Source organism: Callorhinchus milii, unplaced genomic scaffold, assembly GCF_018977255.1.
Source record: "Callorhinchus milii isolate IMCB2004 unplaced genomic scaffold, IMCB_Cmil_1.0 Scaffold1, whole genome shotgun sequence".
Taxonomy (NCBI): Eukaryota; Metazoa; Chordata; class Chondrichthyes; order Chimaeriformes; family Callorhinchidae; genus Callorhinchus; species Callorhinchus milii.
This window is the reverse complement of record NW_024704742.1, coordinates 48,095,501-48,119,966: the sequence shown is the minus strand read 5'-3', so window position 1 is coordinate 48,119,966 and position 24,466 is coordinate 48,095,501. Positions and strand designations below refer to the sequence as shown.

The 24,466-nt window shown below is 39.0% G+C and overlaps 1 protein-coding gene across 5 annotated transcripts; it reads right to left on the bottom strand.

Annotated features, from left to right (window-relative positions):
• Positions 1-419: 419 nt before the first annotated feature.
• rhoh (ras homolog family member H) lies at positions 420-21,943 on the bottom strand. Of its 5 annotated transcripts, XM_007889135.1 has the most exons (3): positions 21,672-21,943; positions 16,779-16,928; positions 420-1,741 (listed from the first exon to the last, which is right to left on the bottom strand). In XM_007889135.1, exon 3 carries the CDS (start codon positions 1,553-1,555, stop codon positions 980-982), a length of 576 nt encoding a protein of 191 aa, XP_007887326.1. In that variant the 5' UTR covers positions 1,556-1,741; positions 16,779-16,928; positions 21,672-21,943; the 3' UTR covers positions 420-979. The 5 variants fall into 5 exon arrangements, with proteins under 5 accessions (XP_007887326.1, XP_007887325.1, XP_007887328.1 ...); XM_007889134.1 differs by lacking the exon at positions 16,779-16,928; XM_007889137.2 differs by lacking the exons at positions 16,779-16,928; positions 21,672-21,943 and adding an exon at positions 16,689-16,751.
• Between the last annotated feature and the right edge of the window lie 2,523 nt (positions 21,944-24,466).

Here is a 24,466-nt window from a genome sequence, read left to right as displayed (position 1 = left end):
TTTATCTGGAGAATTATAATAATAATATTCCTTGCATTTGATATAGTGTATCATATAGACCTCTCAGCACATCATAGGATTTACTGTAAAGTGACTGTATTTGTAGCTGAATGTAGCTGAAATAGCCATGACGTGAGTGACTAATTTTATCAAGTGAGCCAGGCTGACACCCTGTGAACACAAGGTGAAACTTACTTCTGTTTTCAAATTATGAATTCTTGAACATCCACCTCAACAGACAGCATCATCCAAGGATGCTGGGATCCCCCATCCGTGCACTGGAGTCAGAACCTACCCCATAAGCTCACAAATTCCAATGTGAAGCTTGAACCCACTGTCTTCTCAGCCAGAGGCAAGAGTCCTTCCAACTGAGTCAGGTTGACTTTTCAATGAAACAAAACGTGCAACATTCTCCAATTGTTAAAAAGCCAGTTAATTTATTGATTAGCAGTTGTCAAACTGGTAAACTAACACAAAACGGCATTTTACAACATGTACATGTGGTTCACCAGACATTGGTGAATATAAAATAGAACTAAGTATAAAGTTATTAAATATCATAGATAATAAAAGATATGACTGCTGAATATTCTTTTCCTGTGTCTGCAGTACAATTGATATACTCTACAAAAGTACAAAATTGCAGTCAATTACCAAATCTTAAAAGATCCAGCTAGGTTGGAGACAGAAGCAATTCATACTATATACAGTTAGCAATATGCAACACAGTCCGTTGCCTTGTGTCCTTAGTGAACAAACTCCTGAGAGTCCACAGCTGCCAAATTGCGTTGTGTTAACATTCTTGGAGGAAGCGTCAGTTCCATAATAATGAATGAAAGCCGTATTCATAAGGATACAAAGGCATGGGGGAGAACAGGAGCACAACTGTCCACATGGCACTGTGACCAGCTTGAAAACGATTTGTTGTCAGCTTCTTTAGTATTTGGTGAAAAACATATTAAAGACAGTCATACAGGAGTCATGTTATTACACACCTATTCAAGGGTATAAAGTCTCTAATCCTCCTCCTGCTTTGCTTGTTGATGTGGCTGAAAGCAGTTCTCACTGCACGTTCAAACACTTCTTGCACCCCTCTGTTGTGAAGTGCTGAGCACTCCATGTAACTCTGTGCGTCGATGTCTTTTGCCAGCTTCCTCCCATCAACTGTGGTGATGGTACGGGACGTTCCCATAGCACGATAGTCTGTCTGAGTGGCGACAACCACAACTGGAGTATTAGGTAAATAGTATCTGACTTCTGGCATCCATTTGTTCTTAACATTCAGGTATGACAAAGGGTTTCCCACAGAGTAGCATATTAATACCACATCGGCCTGCTGGTAGGAAAGAGGACGAATCCCTGTGAATGAATCGTTTCCTGACGTGTCCCAGAGTCCCAAACTGATCTGAGTTCCGTCCATAAATACGTCCACCCCAGTGTTGTCATAAACTGTGGGTCTGTAGGCATCAAGGAACGACTCTGATGTAAACCGCACCAACAATGATGTCTTCCCAACTTTTATATCGCCCACAAGAACACATTTTATGGAACTCATGGTGCCGCCAATAAAAATGCCAAGTTTTTATACAAAGCAGGTCCCAAGTAGTGAGTGCTGCATAAAGCTTTACAATAGCTCCAGTCGTAGTGTCTTGAAAGAACTGATCTCCCTTCTCAGTGCAGAAGTCGTCTACAAAAGAGTTGATGCTCTTACAGTACGCTCCACCCAAGATTTTTTCTCACACTGTTAAAACAAGAAGAAAACATTAAGAAACCACTCAGAGCTTTGGTGCACATTCAGTAAAATACCACAACAATAACACATTTGGTTCCTTAAATACATCCTTCCTTAAATTGTCACAATGTTAAAACTAGGAAGAAAGTCATTCGCATTATAAAACATTTAGCAATTTCTGTAGATTTCTACCTTTATCAATCACTCGGCTGTTACTGCTTTCCACTGCAGGCTTTCTGAATAATCTTCAACACTGTAGCTGGTGCTCTGTTTCTAACATTGATGCTCTGCAGTTGGATTCACAGTTCTACATATATATAGTTTTTCCTTCCTGTTTCCCATAGGGACAGTCAGTGGTAGTGCAGTTCTTGAAATTCAAAATGACGTACCACTTCTAGTGATATTTGTCAACTTACTTCCTCTCAAGTCTGAAGGGATTGCGTTTTTCACTTTTCACAGTAAAAGGACGTATGATGGGACTCTACAGATACACAAGGAGGAAAGGTACAGATCCCAGAACAAATCATTCAAAATGAAACTGCGGCTGATTTTTTTTCACACAGCTAGATGTCCGATACATACAGAAACCATCACCATGCTTAAAGAGTATCCCAACCAGACTGAAAATTCCACTTAGGTATGCTACCCACACATTGAAAATTCATCGTGTCTGTTAAATTAAATTTGCCGAGGAAAGTGATTTGGGTAAGCAGGTTACATCCCTCCATGGAGAAAGTGCGCATTCCGTTCCAGACACAAGGACAGAATTTATCTGTTGTCTGCTGTGTTTTTGTTCAACATTAAATCTACTTTTACCCACAAAACACACAGTGGCTCCACTTTACAGTATATCTTGTTAAGCTCTTCAAGACATCCTCCTAATTTGAAACGCACCAATCAAATATAAGGAGAATTATTAAATGACTGTGGGTGGGGGGAGGTGGGGGGGCACAGAACTTACTTCCAACCTGCGGTGAATGTTATCATCCTCTCTCTGCTTTTTAGCTTGGTCGACGCCATTTTGTTTTGATTTTTAATTAAGCGACAGCTATAGTTTTGAAATTCTGGCCTTGAAATGATTTCTGATGGTTTCAAATTGATATTTCAGCCATTACCTGGTGAGAAAGATCAACATGGACACTCTCGCCAGCCCCGGAATACACTTTCCTGATGAAGCCCGACACGAGGCCTGGCCATAGATCTTTTGGTTGCCACCTCTGAGCCGATGTAGAATGATGTACAATATAAACTGTTGTGATAGCCCCAGAGGATCTGTGCTGCCTGCAGTGAGATACGAAGTATGGCACTGAATGGGGTATCACCTCCCACATCCTGTGCTGATAGTCCATGTGACACAAATGCAGGTGTCTCTCACCACAAGACCTAAAAGAACCATCTGCACTGCCTCACTGCTCCACGAGAGTACTTTTGTATACTTTCTCTCTATCTTATGTATCAAAGATGAGTCATATCTCTGGCAACTCACCCTTGTTGCTGGTGAAATTTGGAAAAGTGTTCCTGCTTCACAAAAATAAATCTGGAAACATGTCCGGTTCCTCTTGTCAGTAACGTTAACGAAATGGCATTGTTCAAATATATTATATTCCCAGCAATTGCAATACTCATGTCTGTCACGAGATGTGTTAGAAGTGGTCAAATTCTACTGTGGTTTGTTTCTGTGTACTGTGGCTTCGGGTGGGGACCAAGGGGAAGTAACTAGTTTTTTTAAGGGTTACTTTAAAAAAAATAGGGTTCCTACAACAGTTTCAAATATCTATTCTTTTTAAAAACATTTCACACAAGACATTAATAGGGCAGTTCGCCATTTGTCAATATCAAGGAAAATCACTTGCCCTCTACAGTGAGTACATTTACCAAAGATCAGCGAACCATCTCTTACTTCTCAACCAGAAAATAAAACAAATTCATGGTCCAGAGAAAAGAAAGAAATGGACCTTCCATCAAACATCCCCGAATGCAGGCCTTGTACTCTATAATACTATAGTAATAGAGTAAAGTATAGTACAAATATGTGCAGACTGACCAATCTGTAAACTCCACCAGCATCACACTTAATCCACAACTTTCTCTTCTTATGTAAAGATTGTAAGGAATTAAAAAGAATCAAGGCCATTCAAACCCAGGTTAATTCCCGGGCAGAGCGAAACCTTAGTTGGGCAAGTTTCCTTACTCCACATGTCTCTATTTACCTAGCAGTAAATAGGAACCCAGTTATTAGTCGATTGGCAGATTGCTCTCTGGGGGTAATAAGCCCTTCAAAAATAAATAAATGAAATAATGATAATAGTTTGGACACTCAATCCACAACTGTTTGTATAACACTGCTGCGCACAATTGGCTGCTGAGCTTCACCCTCAAAATGTAGTCAGTTCCCTTTACAGTATATCCTGTGAAGCACTTTGAGACATCTAGAAGACGTGATAAGGCGCTATATCAAATGGAAGGAATATTTTTATAAACCTAAGTCTGGCCAATTCCCTCCCTTGGGACAATGTGAACGGAGCTGTCCTTATTACAGTTCACAAAATTAACAATAATCTTTGAATTTGAAATGATCATGTTGAAACGTCTCAAAGAACTTCATAGTAGGTTGTAAGTACTGAATGTACTGTAACTTGGAATAATTTTGTTTCCAAAGTGTAATCACAGTCTTGATTTACTATTTTTCTGCGAATTCTGGTACAATAATGAGCTACGTTGTGCCTGAATAAATTATTAGTCATATTCCCAACATTGCTACAGAGCATCGATGTGTCATTGTGCTGTGATCATGCTGCAACTTTCAGCCGTTAGAAAAAAAGGCTGTGGTTATCAGCACTGTCGTGTGGAGGAGTGACTGAGGATGTTACTGATATGTTCCGGGGCTTTTTCCTCATTTCCATTTAGCTCAAAGATTCAATTTCTAAAAAAGAAGTAATACATTTCTCACCATCCTTGTCTTACCAAGTCATACTGTATTTTTTATTTTGCAAATCAAATATTTACAAATTTTGTTCAGAATATTACATCTCATATCCTGCAAAGGTATAAATAATCACTAGCAATAGGCCCCAAAGCAACATCACCTCATAAGTGTGCAAGTACACAGTTCAAGTTGTACCCAACAAATAACATAACTAAAGAATGTTCATAAGGTGTGTTCATCATCCCTATCAAGACTTGTAGGTTGCTTCGGTTTGGAAGAGTCGTTTTTGTATGCTTTTAGATTTTTTTGTAAAGATAAAATATTGCACCCAGACTAGTCCCAGTAGTTCTTCTCGATATTAATGTAAAAAACATATGCATTATAAACGCCATTTTGTCTCATAACATATAGAAGCAGGAGTAGGCCATTCGGCCCTTCGAGCCTGCCCCGCCATTCAATCATGGCTGATCTTCTAATCTAACTCCAGCTAATAACCTATCCCTGCCTTATCCCCATATCCCTTAATACCTTTTACAATAAGAGATCTATCTATCTCAGTCTTGAATATGTTCAAGGACTGAGCGTCAACAGCCCTTTGGAGTAGCGAGTTCCATACATGCTCCTGGAGTCAACTCTTATATCACCTTCCTGAGTGTACATTAACAAATCTAAATATACAATCACATCCTTAATGTACTGTTCGGTTTCTTGGTTCCTCCCACTGGATGTATTTTACAGCATTTCATAACACAGCCCTTTTGATAATTATCAATTTAGCCAAAATTAGACAAATTATGAGATGAATTAGACGAGCCAGGGCTCTTCAGTCGTGAAAGGAGATGTCTTAGAGGAAAGCTTATTAGAGGTACATAACATTTTAAATAATAATATAATAATAATCCTTGCATTTGATACAGTGCTTTTCACGTCTTCCAGACTTCTCACATGCGAGAGACCTGGGTTCGATCCCAGGCAGGGCGAAACCTTGGGCAAGTTTCCTTACGCCACACGCCTAATAATAATCCCTCAAGAAAAAATAAATAAACAATAATTTGGTCACTCAATCCACGACTCTTTGTGGGACGCTGCTGTGTGCAATTGGCTGCCGCGTTTCACTCACAAATATACAGTCAATTCACTTTGCAGTATATTCTGTGAAGCGCTTTGAGACGTCTAGAAGATGTGAAAAGCGCTACATCTTTATTATTGTTATTCTAAATGGGCTGGATGATCTGGTTCGTACGAACATGATCTTTGTGAATTTCTCATGATCACAAGAAACGGATCAAAAATTGTATTCCCAGGTCATAGACAATATTGGATTTCCATATTTTGGAAGAGCAGAAATGTTGAATGTTTCTCATGTGAAGCCTGTATTTGTGCAGTAACAGTCAAAGCACATAAGACAAAGGCTTGGAGGTGTTTTAAGAGAGTTCTTGTTCAAAACAGGTGCTCTTCTAAGAGGATTTTGAAGGTGGCGGTTTGAGCCCTAATTCATTTTTAAGCAATAGTGGGACGGGCAAGGCGGGAGACATGAAGCAGGCCGGAGCCCGCTGAGTCGAGGGATCAGGCAGGTTGGTAGGGGGTTAGGAGGTCACAGCAGTAGCGGGAAGCGAGGCCATGGAGGGCTTTGAAGGTGAGGACCAGGATCTTGAACTGTATCCTCTGTGTGATGGGAAGCCAGTGGAGTCGGGTGAGGATGGAGGTGATAGGGTCACGGAGCCTAGTGCGGGAGAGTACACGAGCTGCAGAGTTCTGGATGATCTGCAGCGATGCAAACGAGGTTGGCAGAAGAGAGGATGAGACCAGGACACTAAAGCATATTAAAGCATACTAAACTGAATAGGCTCAAAGTCTTTTTAAAATTATACTGTTTATTATCAATTCATCAAAAACACAGTTTTTTAATTGAGTCAATTTTTCGGATCCACGACTCTTCGTCAGAACTGGACCCGAAACGTTGACTCACTTTCCTTCTCCATAGATGCTGCCTGACCTGCTGAGTGTTCCCAGTCACTTCAGTTTTTTAATTGTTATTGCTGTGTTAATGTAAAATCTGGACTTGTATAATCTAATATATTATGAGTTTTTTTAACATAAAGATTCTCATCTGAAAATTGTTTCAAAATCTGTCTAGCCAGAAATGGATTGAGAATAGACAGAATCGAGCTGGACAGATTCGAGCTACCAATGTGAAACTAGAGCTGGATATTATGGTGAAGTGTAGTGGTTAATAATACGCAACAATTTATATTAGGCAATAACTTGTTGCAATTCTAATAAAGGCAGGTCTGCAATGTGAAATTGCTGAGTTTCAAAACATGAATGAAAACAAGCGCCATTGGCTCCTTTTCGCAGAATAGACCGATTTCTTAATCGTCACCGAAAAATCGCTTCATGCCTTGACACTTCCCCACCTCTCCAACCTGCTCACATTCCACTCCTCCACTCCACTCCAATCCCCTCCCTCGGTCAGTTTGGACCTTCTACATATCCTCCCACCCCTTGGCTCCAACATTGGTGACCGTGCCTTCATCCCAAACTTTGGGAACTCCCTGTCTCAATCCTTCTGTCTTGCCTGCTCAAGATGATTTCCTAAGAGTGGACTGGAAGAATATAATATGAATACCAGACTCTTCCCAAGTGGGAGAATAGGAGTCAAGCAAAGACCAAGTTTCTTTTCCCTGTCCTCTCGCCCTCTCCCACTCCCCCAGTGCTGCACTTCATTATCAGCCTAGTGCTGTTAAAAAGTACCACAAGATAATACACAATCCTAATTCAACCACCACATATGTTGTAACCTATTTACACAACTCAGGGCGTATCTCTGCAGCAATTACATTCCCACTATCTGTCAGTGCCCTCATATACAAATACAATTTGTTGTTACACAAAGCAAAGATTCCTGTTCTTATGTACCTAATAAACAATTTTAAACTAAAATTGATTCCCTGAAAATCTCCTTACTTCATCAAATGTTTGCTCACAAAATATACATAGTCACACAACTTTACAATGTATCCTGTAAAGCGCTTTGAGCGTGTGATACAGTGCTAAATCAAATGGAAGGATTATTGTTATTATTATTATTATAAGCACAAATGCTTACTTGTGTATCGACCCAAAGTGTGACGGCTGATATAATTGGGAACTCTTTAATTAAGATATGGTTATAAGCATCTAACAAGCAATCTAAATTAAATGGTATATGTTGGGCAAGTTTCCTTACCCCCCACGGCTCTGTTTACCTAGCAGTAAGTAGGAACCCTGTTGTTAGTCGATTGGCGGATCGCTTTTCCGGGGATAATAATTCCTTCAAAAACACATATAAGAAATTGGTCACTCAATCCACAACTGTTTTGGACACTGTTGTGCACAATTGTCTGCCACATTTTGCCCACAAAATATACACTTTAATTACTGTAAAGTTAATTCACTTTACTGTATATTCTGTGAAGCGCTTTGAGAAGTCTTGAAGACGTGATAAGGCGCTATATTAAATGCAAGAATTATTATTATTATATTTCCTGCGATAATGACTTAGCAATACTACCAAGGCCACAATTATTTTCTTCTCTGTTTTTGACAACTTTATCATCAAGTACTTTGCCTACACAACCTGTTGACATGACATTAAAGCGACATGTTAAAAACATGAGGAACAATATTAAAGAAAGCTTCTGATTCCTCACAATTTCCATGGCTTCCACTGTGAAACCGTACACTCTGATAATGATGTTCCACAGGAACTGTAGAAAGTTTACACCACAGAAGGAATCCAAAAAGTCTGTCATATCTGTACTGATACCTGCATTTCCAATAGAGCTATTTATTCTAATGCCATTCCCCAAGTCCTGTTAATATTATTTTCCTCAGGTGTTATAAAAGTAATAGTCCTTGCATTTGCTATAGCATCTTATGTTGTTGTGACGACTCAAAAAACTTCACAGGATATACTGTACAATGTAGTGGACAGTGTATTTGTAGGTGGACTAGATAGCCAATTTGCACACAGTAATAACCACAAACAGCATTAAATAAATGACCATTTTTTTTATTTTGGAGGATTGTTGCCCAAGAACCAGGAGAAACTTCATATAGTGGATTGTCGATCACCTAAGCAGGATCCAATTCCCTTTAACATGTTGTGGAGTGGGCATTGCAAATTCCAATCACCTCTTATGTGAAAAAAACTTCCACATGTCCCTCACTTCTTCAATTTGAACCTTGATTCTAATGGCAGTAAGGGATTTCTATAGTAAAACTTCACAAGTCTCACCACAACACAATGGGCCTAATGTGCAATATGGGCAAATGGAATTCAATGTGGTAATGGTAAATATTGAACTTATGTAAAAATTGAAGCTGTTGAAATTGTCCTAATTGTAAACTGCTAACCTGAAAGAGAGAAACTCAACAGCAAAAAGGTCAGACAGCGAAATATTATTGCCTCTGAGCAAGTGCGCATAATGACACTATTCAAAAAGAGAAGGGAGCTTCTCCCGGTGTCCTGGCCAACAAATCCCCCAAATAAAATTGGTCACTCACTCCATGGCTGTTTTGGGACATCGCTGGATACAGATTGGCTGCTCTGTTTGCCTACAGAATGGCCAGTCACGCCACTTTACATTACAACCTGTGATACCCCCTTTAAGACCGCCACACAACGTGAAAGGTGCTATATCAAATCCAAGGATTATTATTAATGTAATTTACTGAGATACACCAGATTACTTCACTTACACAATTGTGATCACGCCCAGGTACCCAGGACACATTCTGTTTTTGTTGACAGAGTAAGAGCATTGTTGAAAAAATCAGGAAAATTCAGAGGACAATCAAAACTTCTGAATATGCTGTACCCTTCATACCAGCTTGCAAAATTAAAAGGGGAGTTCATCAAATACTTTAATTAAAATATCACTATTTTTGATGAAATTCACATTGCTTGTGAAGCTTAAAGAAGCAAACCTCTCTTCTAATCCTGGCTGTTTCCCATTTGTTATATCGCTTACTGTTATAGTGCTCTAGCATGAATCCTAAAACAATTCTATGGAAGAATATAGTAATGTGCAACAGCAGGGAAAACCACAGCTCAAGAATGAAAACTTCTCACAGCAGGAATAAATCATGCTTTAGTGCACCTCACAACATACAGTATTGGATTTACAACTTTTTTTAAATTGTTTTTTAAGATACTGGATTGATAGTACAGTATGTGGTATTCCTGGAACTAACTGCTGTACTGTAGAGTTCAGCAGAGATAACAGATTTCAGTACACCATAGAGAATATCAGGCACTTGTCAGTGAGAGACATAACTACCCAGTGCTCAGTGGTTCAACAGATAAGTGTAGAGGAAAGCAGAGTGCACAAAGAGAATACGAGATTAAAGCAACAGACACATCAATCCAAGGCATTTTGAAAGAAGTATTGAAAGTAGACGGAAGCGCAGCCCTGATGGCTTTTTATGCATAATTATTTGGGGAACTGTAGATCATCAACAACAATAACAAATTACGTTTGTATAGCAGCTTTCACTATTCCAAGGTGCTGGATCACACTGCTTCTAGGACTCAGTAGTTTGCTATGATCCCAGATCGGGATCTACCTTCCTCTGATCAGTAACAACAATGTTATCACGAGATTTACATAAGAACATAAGAATTTGCTAGGCGGAAGAAGACCAAGATCCATCTAGTTTGCCTTCCACCATTCTGGCAATTGCTTGATGTGTTGTGTCCCAAACTACACACTGTATCCCCAAATATTATTTTCTGGTATTATTTTCTTGTATTACTTTACAATGAGGTACTGAAAGATAATCATTTAAACCATTAGCATAAAAAATACCAGAGTATCTGCCGCAATGCCTTTTGTTATGGGTATCTATGCTGAACCTACATTGCAGGTGGCTGTTGAGTATTTTCCAAGCAAAACAGAAACCACAAAGATTTTCAGTTACTGGACAGCCTGTCTCATGGGTGTAAAGTGCCATCTTGCAGCTGGGGAAATGCGATTTTCATTTCCACAGTTGACAGCCCACAACAATGTTACAGTGTGTTTTATTAAACATCACCAGGCACTGAAACATCTGGCAACAGAAAGCTTAACTTTTTACCCATTGTTTGTAATCTATTTCAATCTAACTTTTTGTTTCCTCGTCACAAAGCCTAAGTGGAGGGCCAAGGCCCACAGTGCAGAATCCCATCAGGGCTGAAAAGATAAATCATATGACTTTTCATCAGAGGCTGTCAGCATATTTCAGCAGTTCTTTCATTCTCAGCCACAATTACCACTTGCAAATTATTGCAATTATCTCTAAAATTATATTACACCTGATACACTCCATATATCACATCAACGAGTGCAGATACATTTAGGAAATGTAACCCATAGTCTAGAAAATAATCAGCTTTTCTGTACTGAAAAAAGGGTTGGATCATGAATTATACTTTAACCTTACATACATACCATTGCAGCTATGTCTATGTCACTTTAAATGTCAAATAAATTAACTGGGTTTAAAGGATCTTTAAACCATGATGATGGATATTTTAATGAATAGTACTACAGGTGACTAAATTTTAATGCGGCAAATTTATAATCCGTGGAAAACACATATTAAAACAATATTTTGTAGGAAAATAATAGATATTTCCTATGGAAACCTGTGAATGAAAAAGCTGTACACCTAACAAATCCCATTAATTCTTCTCAACAAAAAATTTTAGAATTCCAAATATGACACTAATATTCACGCGACTCTTTGTTTTAACATAACATAACATGTAGGAGCAGGAGTAGGCCATTCGGCCCTTCGAGCCTGCCCCGCCATTCAATCATGGCTGATCTTCTAATCTAACTCCAGCTAATAACCTAACCCTGCCTTATCCCCATATCCCTTAATCCCTTTTGCAATAAAGCATTCCACATTTATCTTGGACCTGCTTGACACTGAATGAGCTAAGAGCACAGCCTTGCCATTAAGTACAGTATTAGATAAATCCTCTTTCCTCCAAGCTATCTGGTTGCACCTGTCTCAGTCTTTTTAGAACATAATTTTGCTATGCAACAGATTACTGAGCACTGAAGAAAAATTGCAAGTCTTAAGAGAGAGAAAGACTGAAAACAGAACTAAGCTAGGAAAACGGTAGGATGGGAATTCTGGAAGGAAGACATCAAATGGACCAAAGGGCTTTCTTCGTCAGAACCAATCTTGCGATAACAAAGCAGCTGGTATAGTAGTTAAAGTTTTGAATTTTCTTATTTTCAATAGATTTTTGGTAAGCACCTGAGATCTTTATTATTATTTTTTACCCCCACACAACAACTTTGGGGAAGAGAAACACAGTGTCTAGCTGAATCTCTCACTATATTGTGTTAACTTTTTGGTCTTAGCATCTACACTACACAGTCATAGTTTCCAAACAAAATACATTCACTACACTTTGCAGTAAATCCTATCAAGTGCTTTGACACATCTCAACAACATGATAAGCCACTATATCAAATCCAAGGATTATTGTCATTATTATTTTTATCTAGTTGTATTTTGACTAACCAATAATTTTGTTTCTATTATATTATTTGGGTAAATTGCTCAAAATATTTAATAAATAAGATTTTCTCCATGTTTCTTCTCGATACAGTGTACCTTTCACTAATTTCTATTGCTATTCTTAGTCTTCTTGTTTGATCTACTTTGAAATATTTATCTCATTTATTTCAGCTGAAGCAGTTAAATCTATGTCAATTAACAATCAAAAATAACTTGAATATAAAGTTAGGATTAGGAGGGCAAGTGCAATATGTTCAAAATGAACTGATCAAGCACTCTTAGAGCATAAGTGAGTGGGGGAGAAATGTCTGTAAGGGTGGTAGCTTTGAGACGTCTTAACAGCGTGATAAGGTGCTACATCAAATGCAAGGATTATTATTAATAATAATCTTTGTATTTGACATAGAGCCTTTCACGTCTCAAATCGCTTCACAGAATTCACTGTAGAGTATTAACTGTGTAGGCAAACGCAGCAGCCAATTTGCGCAAAATAATGTCCCGCAAACAGTTTACAGCCATGAGGTGTATGGCCAATTTTACCTTGGGAATTGTTGGCCAATTTTACCTTGGGAATTGTTGGCCAATTTTACCTTGGGAATTGTTGGCCAAGACAATGGGAGAAACTCCCTTCTCTTTTCAAGTAGCACCACGGCAATTTCAACATGCTTCTGAACAGGCAGACAGGACCTTAAAACGGCAACGTAAAACAATGGCAAATTGTTAGAAAATAAAATCAGAGACACTCGCTCGAATGGATTATATTGGTTCTTTAATACTCAGAATCCCAATGGGTTAATTGCCCGCAGGCACGGCCAACTATCTACTAGTTACGATCGTACCGAACACATAATTTCTGCAAGTACCACAGCCACCGTCCCAACTATTTACTAGTTATGGTCGTACTGGACTCAAACACGTCAACTGCCGAGTGTACTAATTCAGAGTATCCTGCCGACTACGCCAAATCTGTTAAGGAAATAAAATCAGTCATAATCCGTTTGCAACCAGATATCAGACTGTTTTATTATTATTCGTTCGTTATTCCCCAATATCCCGATGGGTCAGACCAAAGGCCGGTACAATCAACAGATCTTATAACAGAATACCACTGTAGATATCTCGAGTTCAACACTGTGTCTTTAGAGCACACAAGCTTGATTCTTCAGGCTTTCAGTTTTCTTGCTTACAGCTTTCAATCTTTCATCTGATATCCTCAGTCTTAATGTTTCTGGCTCTCAGTCTTCCATCTCCCGTACCCTTGTCTCTGCAGCCCGGGATGGCCCCATCTCCTGTACCCTTGTCTCCGCGACCCGGAATGGCCCCATCTCCCGTACTTGTCTCCGCAGCCCGGGACGGCCCCATCGCCCGTACCCTTGTCTCCGCGACCCGGGATGGCCCCACCCCCCGTACTTGTCTCCGCAGCCCGGGACGGCCCCATCGCCCGTACCCTTGTCTCCGCGACCCGGGACGGCTCCATCTCCCGTACTTGTCTCCGTGACCCGGGATGGTCCCGTACACAAAGTTATCGGAACTCTTTACCGATGTTCGTCCAATCATGGTGCGGACTTTAGATCACCTGTCGAAATCCTGCACGTGAACACCTCATGGGGTGTACGTGCCTCACACACATACACATTGTCCTTAAGACCCCTGTTATCTGATCTAATTGTCTAAAATAGAGGATTGATCAGTTTAGGGCTGTATCTGGTGCTCATTATGTTGTGGTGTGGGATCATTAGTACATTCCTTTTAAGTGACTGGTTATTTCTTATCAGTATCCCGGGATGGTACCAAGGCCCTCTAGTTTAAGCAACTTGCTCATTAGTTGCTATTCTTGAGGGTTGCCTTCTGTCGCTCGGCCCTGTCAGAATCTAACGACTTATTGTTAAGTCGAGATCCTGTGTCGACCGGTACCTTGGACCGTTACCTCTGTGGGCTTGTTGTCATTTACTGATAAGAGGTGACCCTCTGCCCTTTTCCAAAGCTGTCCGTTATTCTTTCAAAAACAGAGAAAACCAGATGTGTCCTATCCCATGACAGTCAGTCCAGTTGCCCCCCACACTTAACTTAAAAGTTAACCCATTCACAACATCTATTATGATTCTAGCATTATACAAAAAGTGTAAATTCTAACAAAATGTACCATAATAATAACATTCCTTGCATTTAAAAAGGCACCTTTCACGTCAGGCGGACATCCCAAAGTACCCTGCAGGAATTACTGGAAAATGTAGACACTGTCTGTTTGGCGTGTAAACATAAGCAAAAATCCAAATACTACATTGTACAGATTCCATTATTTGCACCGTTCAAAACAACATTTGCTATAAACTGACAGTGAACTTCATGCGCCACAACTTGTTTTGAGAATATAAGTGAAGGGCAGAGCCCCACAGTATAGCATAACACCTAGGGAGAAAAGAAATTACAAAGAAAAAGATACATCAATAAGTGGCTAAAGTTGCTGTGTGCAAATTAACTGCTGCGCTTTGCCAACAAAATACAGTCCACTACTTCACGGTATATCCCGTGAAGCTCTTTTAGATGTCCTCCTGACATGAAAGGTGCTATAGCAGATGTAAGGGTTATTATTATTAAAGGGCACCAAGCCTAGATAATAAAATCCTATAAATTGTATGACAACAGAAGACTGAGGGAAGTAAGTAATTCCAGTTGTCTGATCCTGGAAAGGAATGAGTTTGAATAGGAATTAGTGCGATGATGATGCAGGGAGGAGAAAGCTTGTGGGAAACGTATTTGAGCCTAGGTTGAACAAGAGAATTTGGAGGAGGACTGTAGTGACCACATTAGTATTGATGAAATAGAGGTAACTACTTATGAGCTGCTCATGATGAAAAGCCCTTAGAGAGAAAGGCCTTCACACACAATACCAATGACAAACTTACACAGTACACACAGTGAATGAGAGTTTCTGCATTTTAGGCATGATCCTTGTGATCACACAGTCTATAAAATGTTAGCCTAACTCCACTTGGAGTTTCAGTTCAACAATCAATCCTGCCTGATCCCATGGCACAATTCAAAAAGGAGTTTTTCTCACTGTCCCACCACAATCCCCCTGGTAAAATTGTTCATTCACTTTATGGCTGTTTGTGGGAAATTGCTGTACGCAAATTATCTGCCGGGTTCGCCTACATATGCAGTGAACCTTGTGAATCTCTTTGAGACGTCCTGTCAACATGCAAGGCACTAAATACAATGCAAGGATTATTATTATTATTAATTTAGTCTAACAGGTCTGCCTGCAAGGAGTTCTTCCTGGCTGACCATTAAACGGGGAGAGGAAGTGGGAGGGGGTCAAACATCCCACCTATCACTGCAATCTATTTTTTTCTTATAGAAATACTCAGTAAATTAACACCAGTGAAGATTTACATAGGTAACATTTATGAACTAACACAATCATATGTAAATATGTATAAACTTAAAAATAGTCGTAATAACTACATTTCCAAAAAAAAATGTGTTCTGCTCTCCCCGAGCCTCTGTGAGTTTGATATTTAATCACATACAGACTAGGAAGGTTTCAGAGTTAATACTTCATCTGTTCTAAGTTAGCTAGGGGAGAGACTAGAGGAGGGCACACAACTGGCTTTGGTGCTGCCAATACATTGGGATGAGGGGGTAGGGGAAGAGAGTGAACTCAGTTAAGAACATAGAATTTGCTAGGCAAAAGACCAAGGTCCTTCCAGTTTGCCTTCCACCATGATATGTTGTGTACCAAACTATATATTGTATACCGAGGTATTATTTCCTAACAGAAATCTATCTAATTTGTTCTTAGATCAACACTTTCTGCTTCTGCCGTCTCCCTAAGGAGCCTGTTCCATATGTTTACTACTTGCTCACTGCAGCAGTATTTCCACAGATTTATTCTAAATTTACCCACCTTCAATCGCAGGCTGTTCCTTAACATAAGGAAGTTAGAGGTAAGGAAGTTACACTTCTCTTTATCATTATTTAGTAGCGTCTCCTGCTAGAAATGTAGATATCAGGGAAGGACATGACAGGTTCAGCTGTTCACCATCGCCCGCCACGAGTCACCAACCTTCATAGAACCAAAGAACCATAGAAATGTAGAGCACAGAAGAAGGCCATTCAGCCTTTGTGTCTGTGTCGGCTCCTTAAGAGCAAATAGAGGAAAATGAACTTCAAAATAGAAAATACCTCAATAAGAAAAATCGTAATGGGTTAGTCTTCCTGATTTTTTTAGTATCTTGGTGCTCACCATTTTCAGAATTGTACCTGTTAGAAAAGTACTGAGCATATCTAAAGGAATTACTTCAGCACAGGCAGGGATGAGGGTCTCAAATGACAATCAAAGGTTCTCCTTGGTCTATTTACATTTGTCCTCTGGATGTGAAAGATTCTTTTAATCAGTGTTATTTAATAAACAGGGGAGTACTGCTCATGTGAGCAACAAGAAAAAGAATGTGACTATTTATTTACCCAAACAGTGCGCTCTCCCCCACTGCCCCATCATGCAAGTGTTCATCTTCACTGAGGCAAAGGATTTACTTAAGTTGGTAGCACTCTCACCTCTGAAGTTAGAAGATTGGGAGTTCAAGCCCGATATTGGGACTTAGAATTCAGAGTCAAGGCTGACAATCCTACGCCATGCTGGAGGTATAACTGCGCTATTGGAGGTGCCGTCCTTCGGATGAGACATTAAACCAAGGTCCAGTCTGCCTGTTGAGATAGACGTTAAAAGATCTCATGGCACTATTTGAAAAGAGAAGGGAGTTTCTCCCAGTGTTCTCACTAACAATCTTCCAAATAAAATTTGAGACATCCTTCTGATGTGAAAGGTGCTATATTATATTTTATATTACATTATAGCTATTGTTTGAGGAACAAACTGAATAAAATAGTGAATACAATTTAACAAGATCAGTTTGAAAAAGAGAAAAATGTTGGAACAAGCAGATAAAATACTGTAAATAGTTTTTTGTCCTATTCACTGAATAGGAAATGTTTGTATGCAACACTGAATGTTAATGTTAAACATAACTTCATAAAACTATGAATATACTTATATAGTGCCTTTCACATAGGGGGAATGTCTCAAAAGCGTTTTACAAACACGCAGCAACCTAGTCGCATGAAGTTAACTCACACTGAACAAATTTATTTCAGGACACTAGTAAACATTTCCTGACATTATAAAAAAAATTATTTTAGTGTATGCAAAGTGTTTTTGCCCCTCCCTCTACAAAATGTATATTTTTAATTCTACATTTATCTCGTCATGCTTGCTTAAGAAAGAGTGTGCAAGTTTACATTGTTTTATTGCATCGGAATGTCTCAATGAGCTTCAAATGTTATTACTGTTAAGTGTTTATTTTTTTGCTCCCAGGTATTTACACCAGCAAATTCCCTCAAAAGGCCATGAAGTGAATTCCCAATTTAACTGGAGGATTGATGGCCAAACCACTGGGAGAACTCTCTTCCCTTTTCAAATAGTTCAATGGGATCTTTACCATCAACCTAATCAGGCAGGCGGCACCTCAGTTTAATGTCTCAGCTGAAAGATGGCAGCTCCGACAATGCAGGGCTCCTCTACTACGGCACTGGTGTGTCAGCCCAGCTCCCATCACACCCGCCTTGACCAAGAGGCTAAAATGCTACCAACTGAGCCAAATTGAAACTGAGCTTGGTGATGTCCACTGAAGAGCCTTTCTTCATTCTGCTCTTAAATTTTGGCATCCTCGCCTCCCATTCAGGACACCAGTCCAGCTCAGACATGACACTTTGGCCGGGGCCAGATATTCCAAACTCACAGCAATTGCTTTTATTTTTTAATTATTTTATACCGTACAATACCAACAAAGATTCATGAGGTAAAGAGGACGATAGAGAGAATCTAAAGCATCCTGGAGTTTTTCAACTTGGCGTATCGCCATAAAAGTTAACAGTCAGTTAACGGAGCTGCTTGCCTCACAATTAGGTACCCTTAATTAGAACTAAATAGAAAGATTATATAGATGCATACACAATAATAATAATAATCCTTGCATTTGATATAGCGCTTTTCACGTCTTCTCGACATCTCAAAGCGCTTCAAGGAATATGCTGTAAAGTGAATTGACCGTATATTTGTGGGCGAAATGCGGCAGCTAATTGAATACAGCAGTGTCCCACAAACAGTCATGGATTGAAAATGACCAATTTATTATTGTTTTGTTTTGGAGGGATTATTATTAGGCGTGTGGAGTAAGGGAACTTGCCCAAGGTTTCGCCCTGCAGGGAATTGAATCCAGGTGTCTCGCTTGCAAGGCGAGTGCTCTAACCACTGAGCTACAGGACTCCTTTACATGAGAGAGAAGCTAATAAAGGGGTATGGGAGAGGGAATTTGGAGGGGTGAAGGCTCATGTGGGAGTAAAAATACGGAACAGTGGGGGGGAGGAAAATTTTCTTATTGCACTCCTTCAGAATTGATGCTGAAAAACAAGTGCCAATTCTTGTTTTCTAGTGCAACAAAGAAAAAAGGAAATGAAAGTCGCACACAAATAAAGCTGAAAACAGGAGGAAAGAAGCAGCAAAATGAGTGAAAAAGTGAGGAAACACAGGAATATTTTTTAAATAAAAAAAATAGAAAACAGGTCCGAAACAAAATAAACAGATTAAAGAGTAAACTAAAACCGGCAGTAATTGAACAGTTTTCCCCTCCTCCTGAAAAGGTGATTTTCTGATGCCACTTGAACATATAAAAAGTAGTTTTTGCGTGGGTCTTTCCTTCCATATGAAAGATCAACGATAGTTATTGTGTGCTCACTGTATGTTTGTAACTTGCAGGGCTACAGGGAATAGGCAGGTAACTGGGACTGGATGGATTGTCCTTTTCAAAGACCAGCACAAATGCAATGGGCCGAATGGCTGTAAATTTATGTTTTTATACTGAGTGGATATATTTGTAGAAAATGAAGGCCTTCTTCACAACAGATGTTACTTTCATCTGTTATCAACAAACCAATATCCTGTCACATATCCATGTACCCACAAGAAATGAACTTTTTTGTTTAGCTATTCCCCCCCGCACAACCCCCACCCTCAAAAAATGCACACCTCATACACTTTAAACCCTTTTAACTCCCTTTCAACTAGATGGAAAAAGTGTTTATTATAGGCGGCAAAATAATGCGACACCCACGTATCAAGTGCTTATGCAGCGCCCGTGGAATTTTGTACGTAATATAAACCACCTCCACCCATACAATGTAGATTAAAAATTACCAACAAACCGGATAAATAGACCGAGCGTCTTTACGTAACTAGTTACTTTCCTCCCAATGACTTGTATTACGGGAAAATTATACCATTAAATCATCAAGAGGTAGTCTAAAACTGATTTTCTTCCCTCTCTGAGACCTTTTCAGTTTATTTACAGCTCGAGGGCACTATTAAACTTAAAATTAATTTCCAATCTTCAGTCAAACAATTTCTCCTGTTTCTTTTTAATTCCAAAAACCGAAGCACTAAAACAAAGCATTGCAGTTTTCAATTGTTTCCCTGTACTGCCTTTTACTCAGCCTCAAATCCATGTTCAAAGGTAACAGCCTGGAATGTAATTTGTATCATTATTACAGTCTTTAAATGTGTCGCTGTACTCACTCCACTGACAATAAAAAATATTATATAATTGTTCTTGGTCAAAAAAGACGCAGTAATATTTAATTCCTACCACTGCTTGTTATCTAGACGTTGATGTTTTATTCTGTGTGGTGTAACGGTTGAATAAAATTCTCAGTACAGTGTAGAAAAGCAAAACTTAATATGTCACATTACTTTATGGGAAAGTGCTGCTGTGTGCAATTTAGGAATTCAACTTTTTAATTTTAAGAATACTTTCCTCAAAATAATGAAGGTGTAGTCATAATGTTATGTATAAATAAGTTACACAAAATCAATCCTTCATTGAAAACTAGTGCTGTCTTAAGAACTACTTCATCTGATATCTAATGGGTTGCCACACCCATATCATATATTAAAATGTGCTGTTACACTTCACCGTCCTTGATCCATGGAAGTCACTATCAACTGAAAAAATCAAAGCTCCTGTCCTTTCGGCTTGGATGCGCTTTGGCCTCACTGTTTTTGAAGGACACCCTAAATATTAAACCAGCTTGCGTTCATTTCACAATAAATTATTTTATGCTGTTCTTCATCAAAATAAGCAATATTAAAATGACGTTTCAGGCAGCTCAATGCTGTTTATAATAAAGCTCTACTTGTTGTCAAACTTTGATCAGTACTTTCATTTTAACAGCCCTGTAGCTCTTTTGAACACAATTACTTCCAAAGCGTTGCTTGCATTGGGCAACATATTTGCAATGAAATACAAACTGTATGACAATAGTTACACTACCAAAGTGCTCTGGGACGTTATTGAAGAGTTCCGGGACACTACTCGGCACGAAGGCCTCTATATAAATGCAAGTTGTTGTTGACTATATTTTATAATAATAATCCTTGCATTTGATATAATGTCTTATCACATCTTTGAGGCTCCTCAAAGCACTTCACAGAGTACACTATACAGTGAATTGACAGTATATTTTGTGGGCTTGCGGTGGATCAGTCGTAAAAAGGGAGTGCTCGCCTTCTTTATATAAATCATAATTACCAGAAAATGTGTACATATTGTACATGTACAGTACAAGTACATGATTGTTCCAACTCAATCTCTATCATTCTGTATTGTTTATAACTAAACTTCCTCAGAAGATTTACCTTCTGCTGATTATGATAAACTCTATATTGTTACAGACCTCGATCTGCAGCCAAGTAACTCACACCCAATTTGTGAAGCGTTTCCATGTAACAAAGATTATTCCCTTTCCACTTGGTAACTTTTTAAACTTTGTTTTCTCACTTGGTGTTAAATGTTTCTGGACTGAGACCCCTTTGATGATTGAGTTTAACCGAAATGGAAGAAGATCGGAAGCAATTTACAGATGAAAACGTGTCAAGCAGTTCAAGACATTTAAGAGGCAAGTCTCACAATTTGCTCTGAAAATTGGATCAGTTAAATGGCTATACATTTTTATTTTAACATCAGATCAAGGTGCAAAAAGCATCTGGATTGTCAGCCGAACCTTGTTACCATCACAAATTCTACCCTCTTAAATCACAGCAGAAAGATTGCATTAGTTCACAAAGACATTCAATGATTTTATACATAATATTCAGAACTGGATTGAGTTAAATTATATTGTTCTCTCCTTTCATTCAGTAACGAAGCTGAAGCTGTTTTCAAACGACATTTGGAAAGGAGTCAGAGCAAAGCTGAGATAAGAATCCTTTGTTTGATTCTAGAAATTGCTTTTAGAAAATTAAAGGAACTGTTTTGCCTTTTCGGAATTTGAGCCGAATCATTCCCTTTCTATGAGAGTTTACACGATGTTAAGTTGGATGAAAGAAAGTGGGCTTACCTCTTGAACGCTATCAGATCGGTTGAATTACTTTGTGCTGCCCGGCTCGTTCACCGTCTAATGAATCACGGAAGTTTAATTCTTCCCAGTGAGACAGAAACTGTGCAAAATGTCAGTCTGACTTTACGTAGCTTTGAACCAACCCACCCCTCACCCCAACACCACACAAAGTAATAATCCTCAGTTGTGAGCAGGCTTCCTCAAAAAGAAAACCCCAAGGACAGCATGTCCACTCTCGGTAAGCATCAGGAAAAGAAATACCAAGTCAGTCTGCAGCTTTCTACTAAAATTTTTGGTGCAACATCCTGTCAATAAGCTTCAAACCACAAGTATGTCCTGTCAAGTGCTTTGTGAGCGAGTGCTTAGCACCACCGAAACATTGGGGTCACAGATTTGTAGATTTTGGCACAGTGACACAGACACGATGGGCTATATTTCTCCTTTTGTGCTGAAAGTTTCTCTAGTTTACATTGTTTAGACTGAATTAGAGGACACAACCATTTGTCAATTGGAAAATCAATCTCCTTGACAATTCAATACTATAAAAGTGTCCACTTTGCTCTCAACAGTTAAATTTTTTATTGCATGTCAGCTTCTCTGTAAAATTCTCCAGCATAAGATATTTACTTGAGGAACAATATACAATCACCGTTGAAAAGAACTTTGTTATGGTGCTGGGAAAGTTAGCTAAAATATATAGATGTGACTGCTCCCAGTGACACAATGAAACTACTTTTTTCTTTGGATTTCTTCCGCAGGCATCAATGTTGCCACAAACCCAAAATTAATTTCCTTATGGTTGACGTATTAGTAAAAAAAACTGTATGATGATGTATCAGTGAATTATTATCATAAGTGATCACTAGGGAAATTTGGATGGAAAAGGCTCTTTGGCCTATTTGATCTCATGTTTCCAAAATACCCACTCTACCATCCTTCCATTACAGTATCAAGCTGTTTTTTTAAAAAAATAAGCTCTGTGTCCTGGCCTTACCCACCCCTCCTGGCAATCTGTTTCAGTCATTAATTTCCTCTGAGTAAAGAAAAATGTCCTGGTATCTATCCTGAAATTGAATTTTCCAACTGTAAACCTGTACCCTCTTGTTCTACTGTCTTGTATATGAGTGTAATTTTCTCTTCGATCTTTTTAATCTTGGGTGATGTTCTGTATTAAGGGTTTTGTCCCATCACCTAGATTTCGCAACAGAAACAAAATGTCTTCAATAACTTAATATTCTAGTCGGTACATTAATCAACAAGATTTTCTCTAGGTGTACTAGCTAAAAATCACCTAAATAAGATTGATCATTCACGGCTATCTGTGGGACATTGCAGAGCACAAACTGACCACAAATGTTTGCCTACAAATACACACTTCATAGTAAAAATCCTGTTAAGCATTTTGAGATACCTCGACAAAGTGATAAGTTTAAACATGTGATGTGTGTATGCCTGCTGGATAGGTATTTATGTGTATATGATGGGTAGGTATGATGTGTGTGTTTGTGTGTGTATATGGTGTATAGGTATGTATGGATTTATGATGTTCTGGTTTGTGTATCTGTGCACATGGTGTAAAGGCATGTGTGTATGTGTTTATGGTATTTAGGTGTGTGACTGCGTGGTGTATAGGTATGTATATGTGTGTTTGTGGTTTCATTATTGCAAACAACAGAGATGTGGAAAGCCCCTGGGGCCAGAACTGATACCACTTCATATACTCATTCTGCTGAGTCGATAATGGCATGAGCATATAACCAAATAGTATCAGCAAAATAGGCCAGCAGCAAAGACATCTAACATTCAGGCTCAGCACCTGGCCTCGACTACCATTAACTAGCTGCATGCTCAGATCATAACAGGTACCAAAAGGTACCATGCATTTGTGTGACGCCGTTGGACACCACCAATTATAGCATATGGCACCATCATTGGTTTTGTATATGTGCGGAAGCAAAGCAGCAATAATTTAAACTAAACCCCTGGACAGTTCCAGCCCCACTGACACTAACATCTCTTGGGCAGAGCACACTGTATAGTCCATCGGCATTGTCCAAATCTGCTCTCAGTCTCATTAAAAAAAAACTTTTTTTTTTGGTCAGCCGGGTGTCTAACACAAGGAGAAACCATCACCAAACTTAAGAATATCCAAATCAGATTGAGAGCTCCATATATGTATGCGACCCACACATGGAAATTTCCCTATATCTGGAATGTAAACTCTCTCCCTGCTTACAAGGTGTGGTGAACAGTCACACTCAAATCTCAAGCTTGTCTTTCATTCTCACTATTGTCAGTCTTACATTTTGCCCACACAATACAAGCATTTGTATTTTTTAAAATAGAAAGTACTTTTCCCTCCAATCATTAATTTTGTTCAGTAAATTAAGTCACAATTCAAATTACTGTATGTTTCTCTTGCAAACATAGTACAGCATATAGTATCTTACCGCATATCTAGCCAGCAAAGTTTTCAATTGATTTGAATCTGCAACAAGTATTATTTCTAATTTTATGAACCAGCAGTATTCTAATGTTTACATGCCCAAATAAATGTAGAAACAGAAGTTTTGCTTGAGGAAAATTCTCAACATCATGGAAATTACTCAATAAAGAAGTCACTTGAAAATGCGGAAACAACTATGGGTGATGACACATTTTATTGTGAAAAGGCTTTACAACAACAACTTAGATTTATATAGCGCCCTCCATGCCGGACGGCGTCTCAGAGCACTTCACAGTAACGGATCCCGGGGCTGAGCCAGGGGGAGGGTGAGGAAGGTGACCAAAGGCGC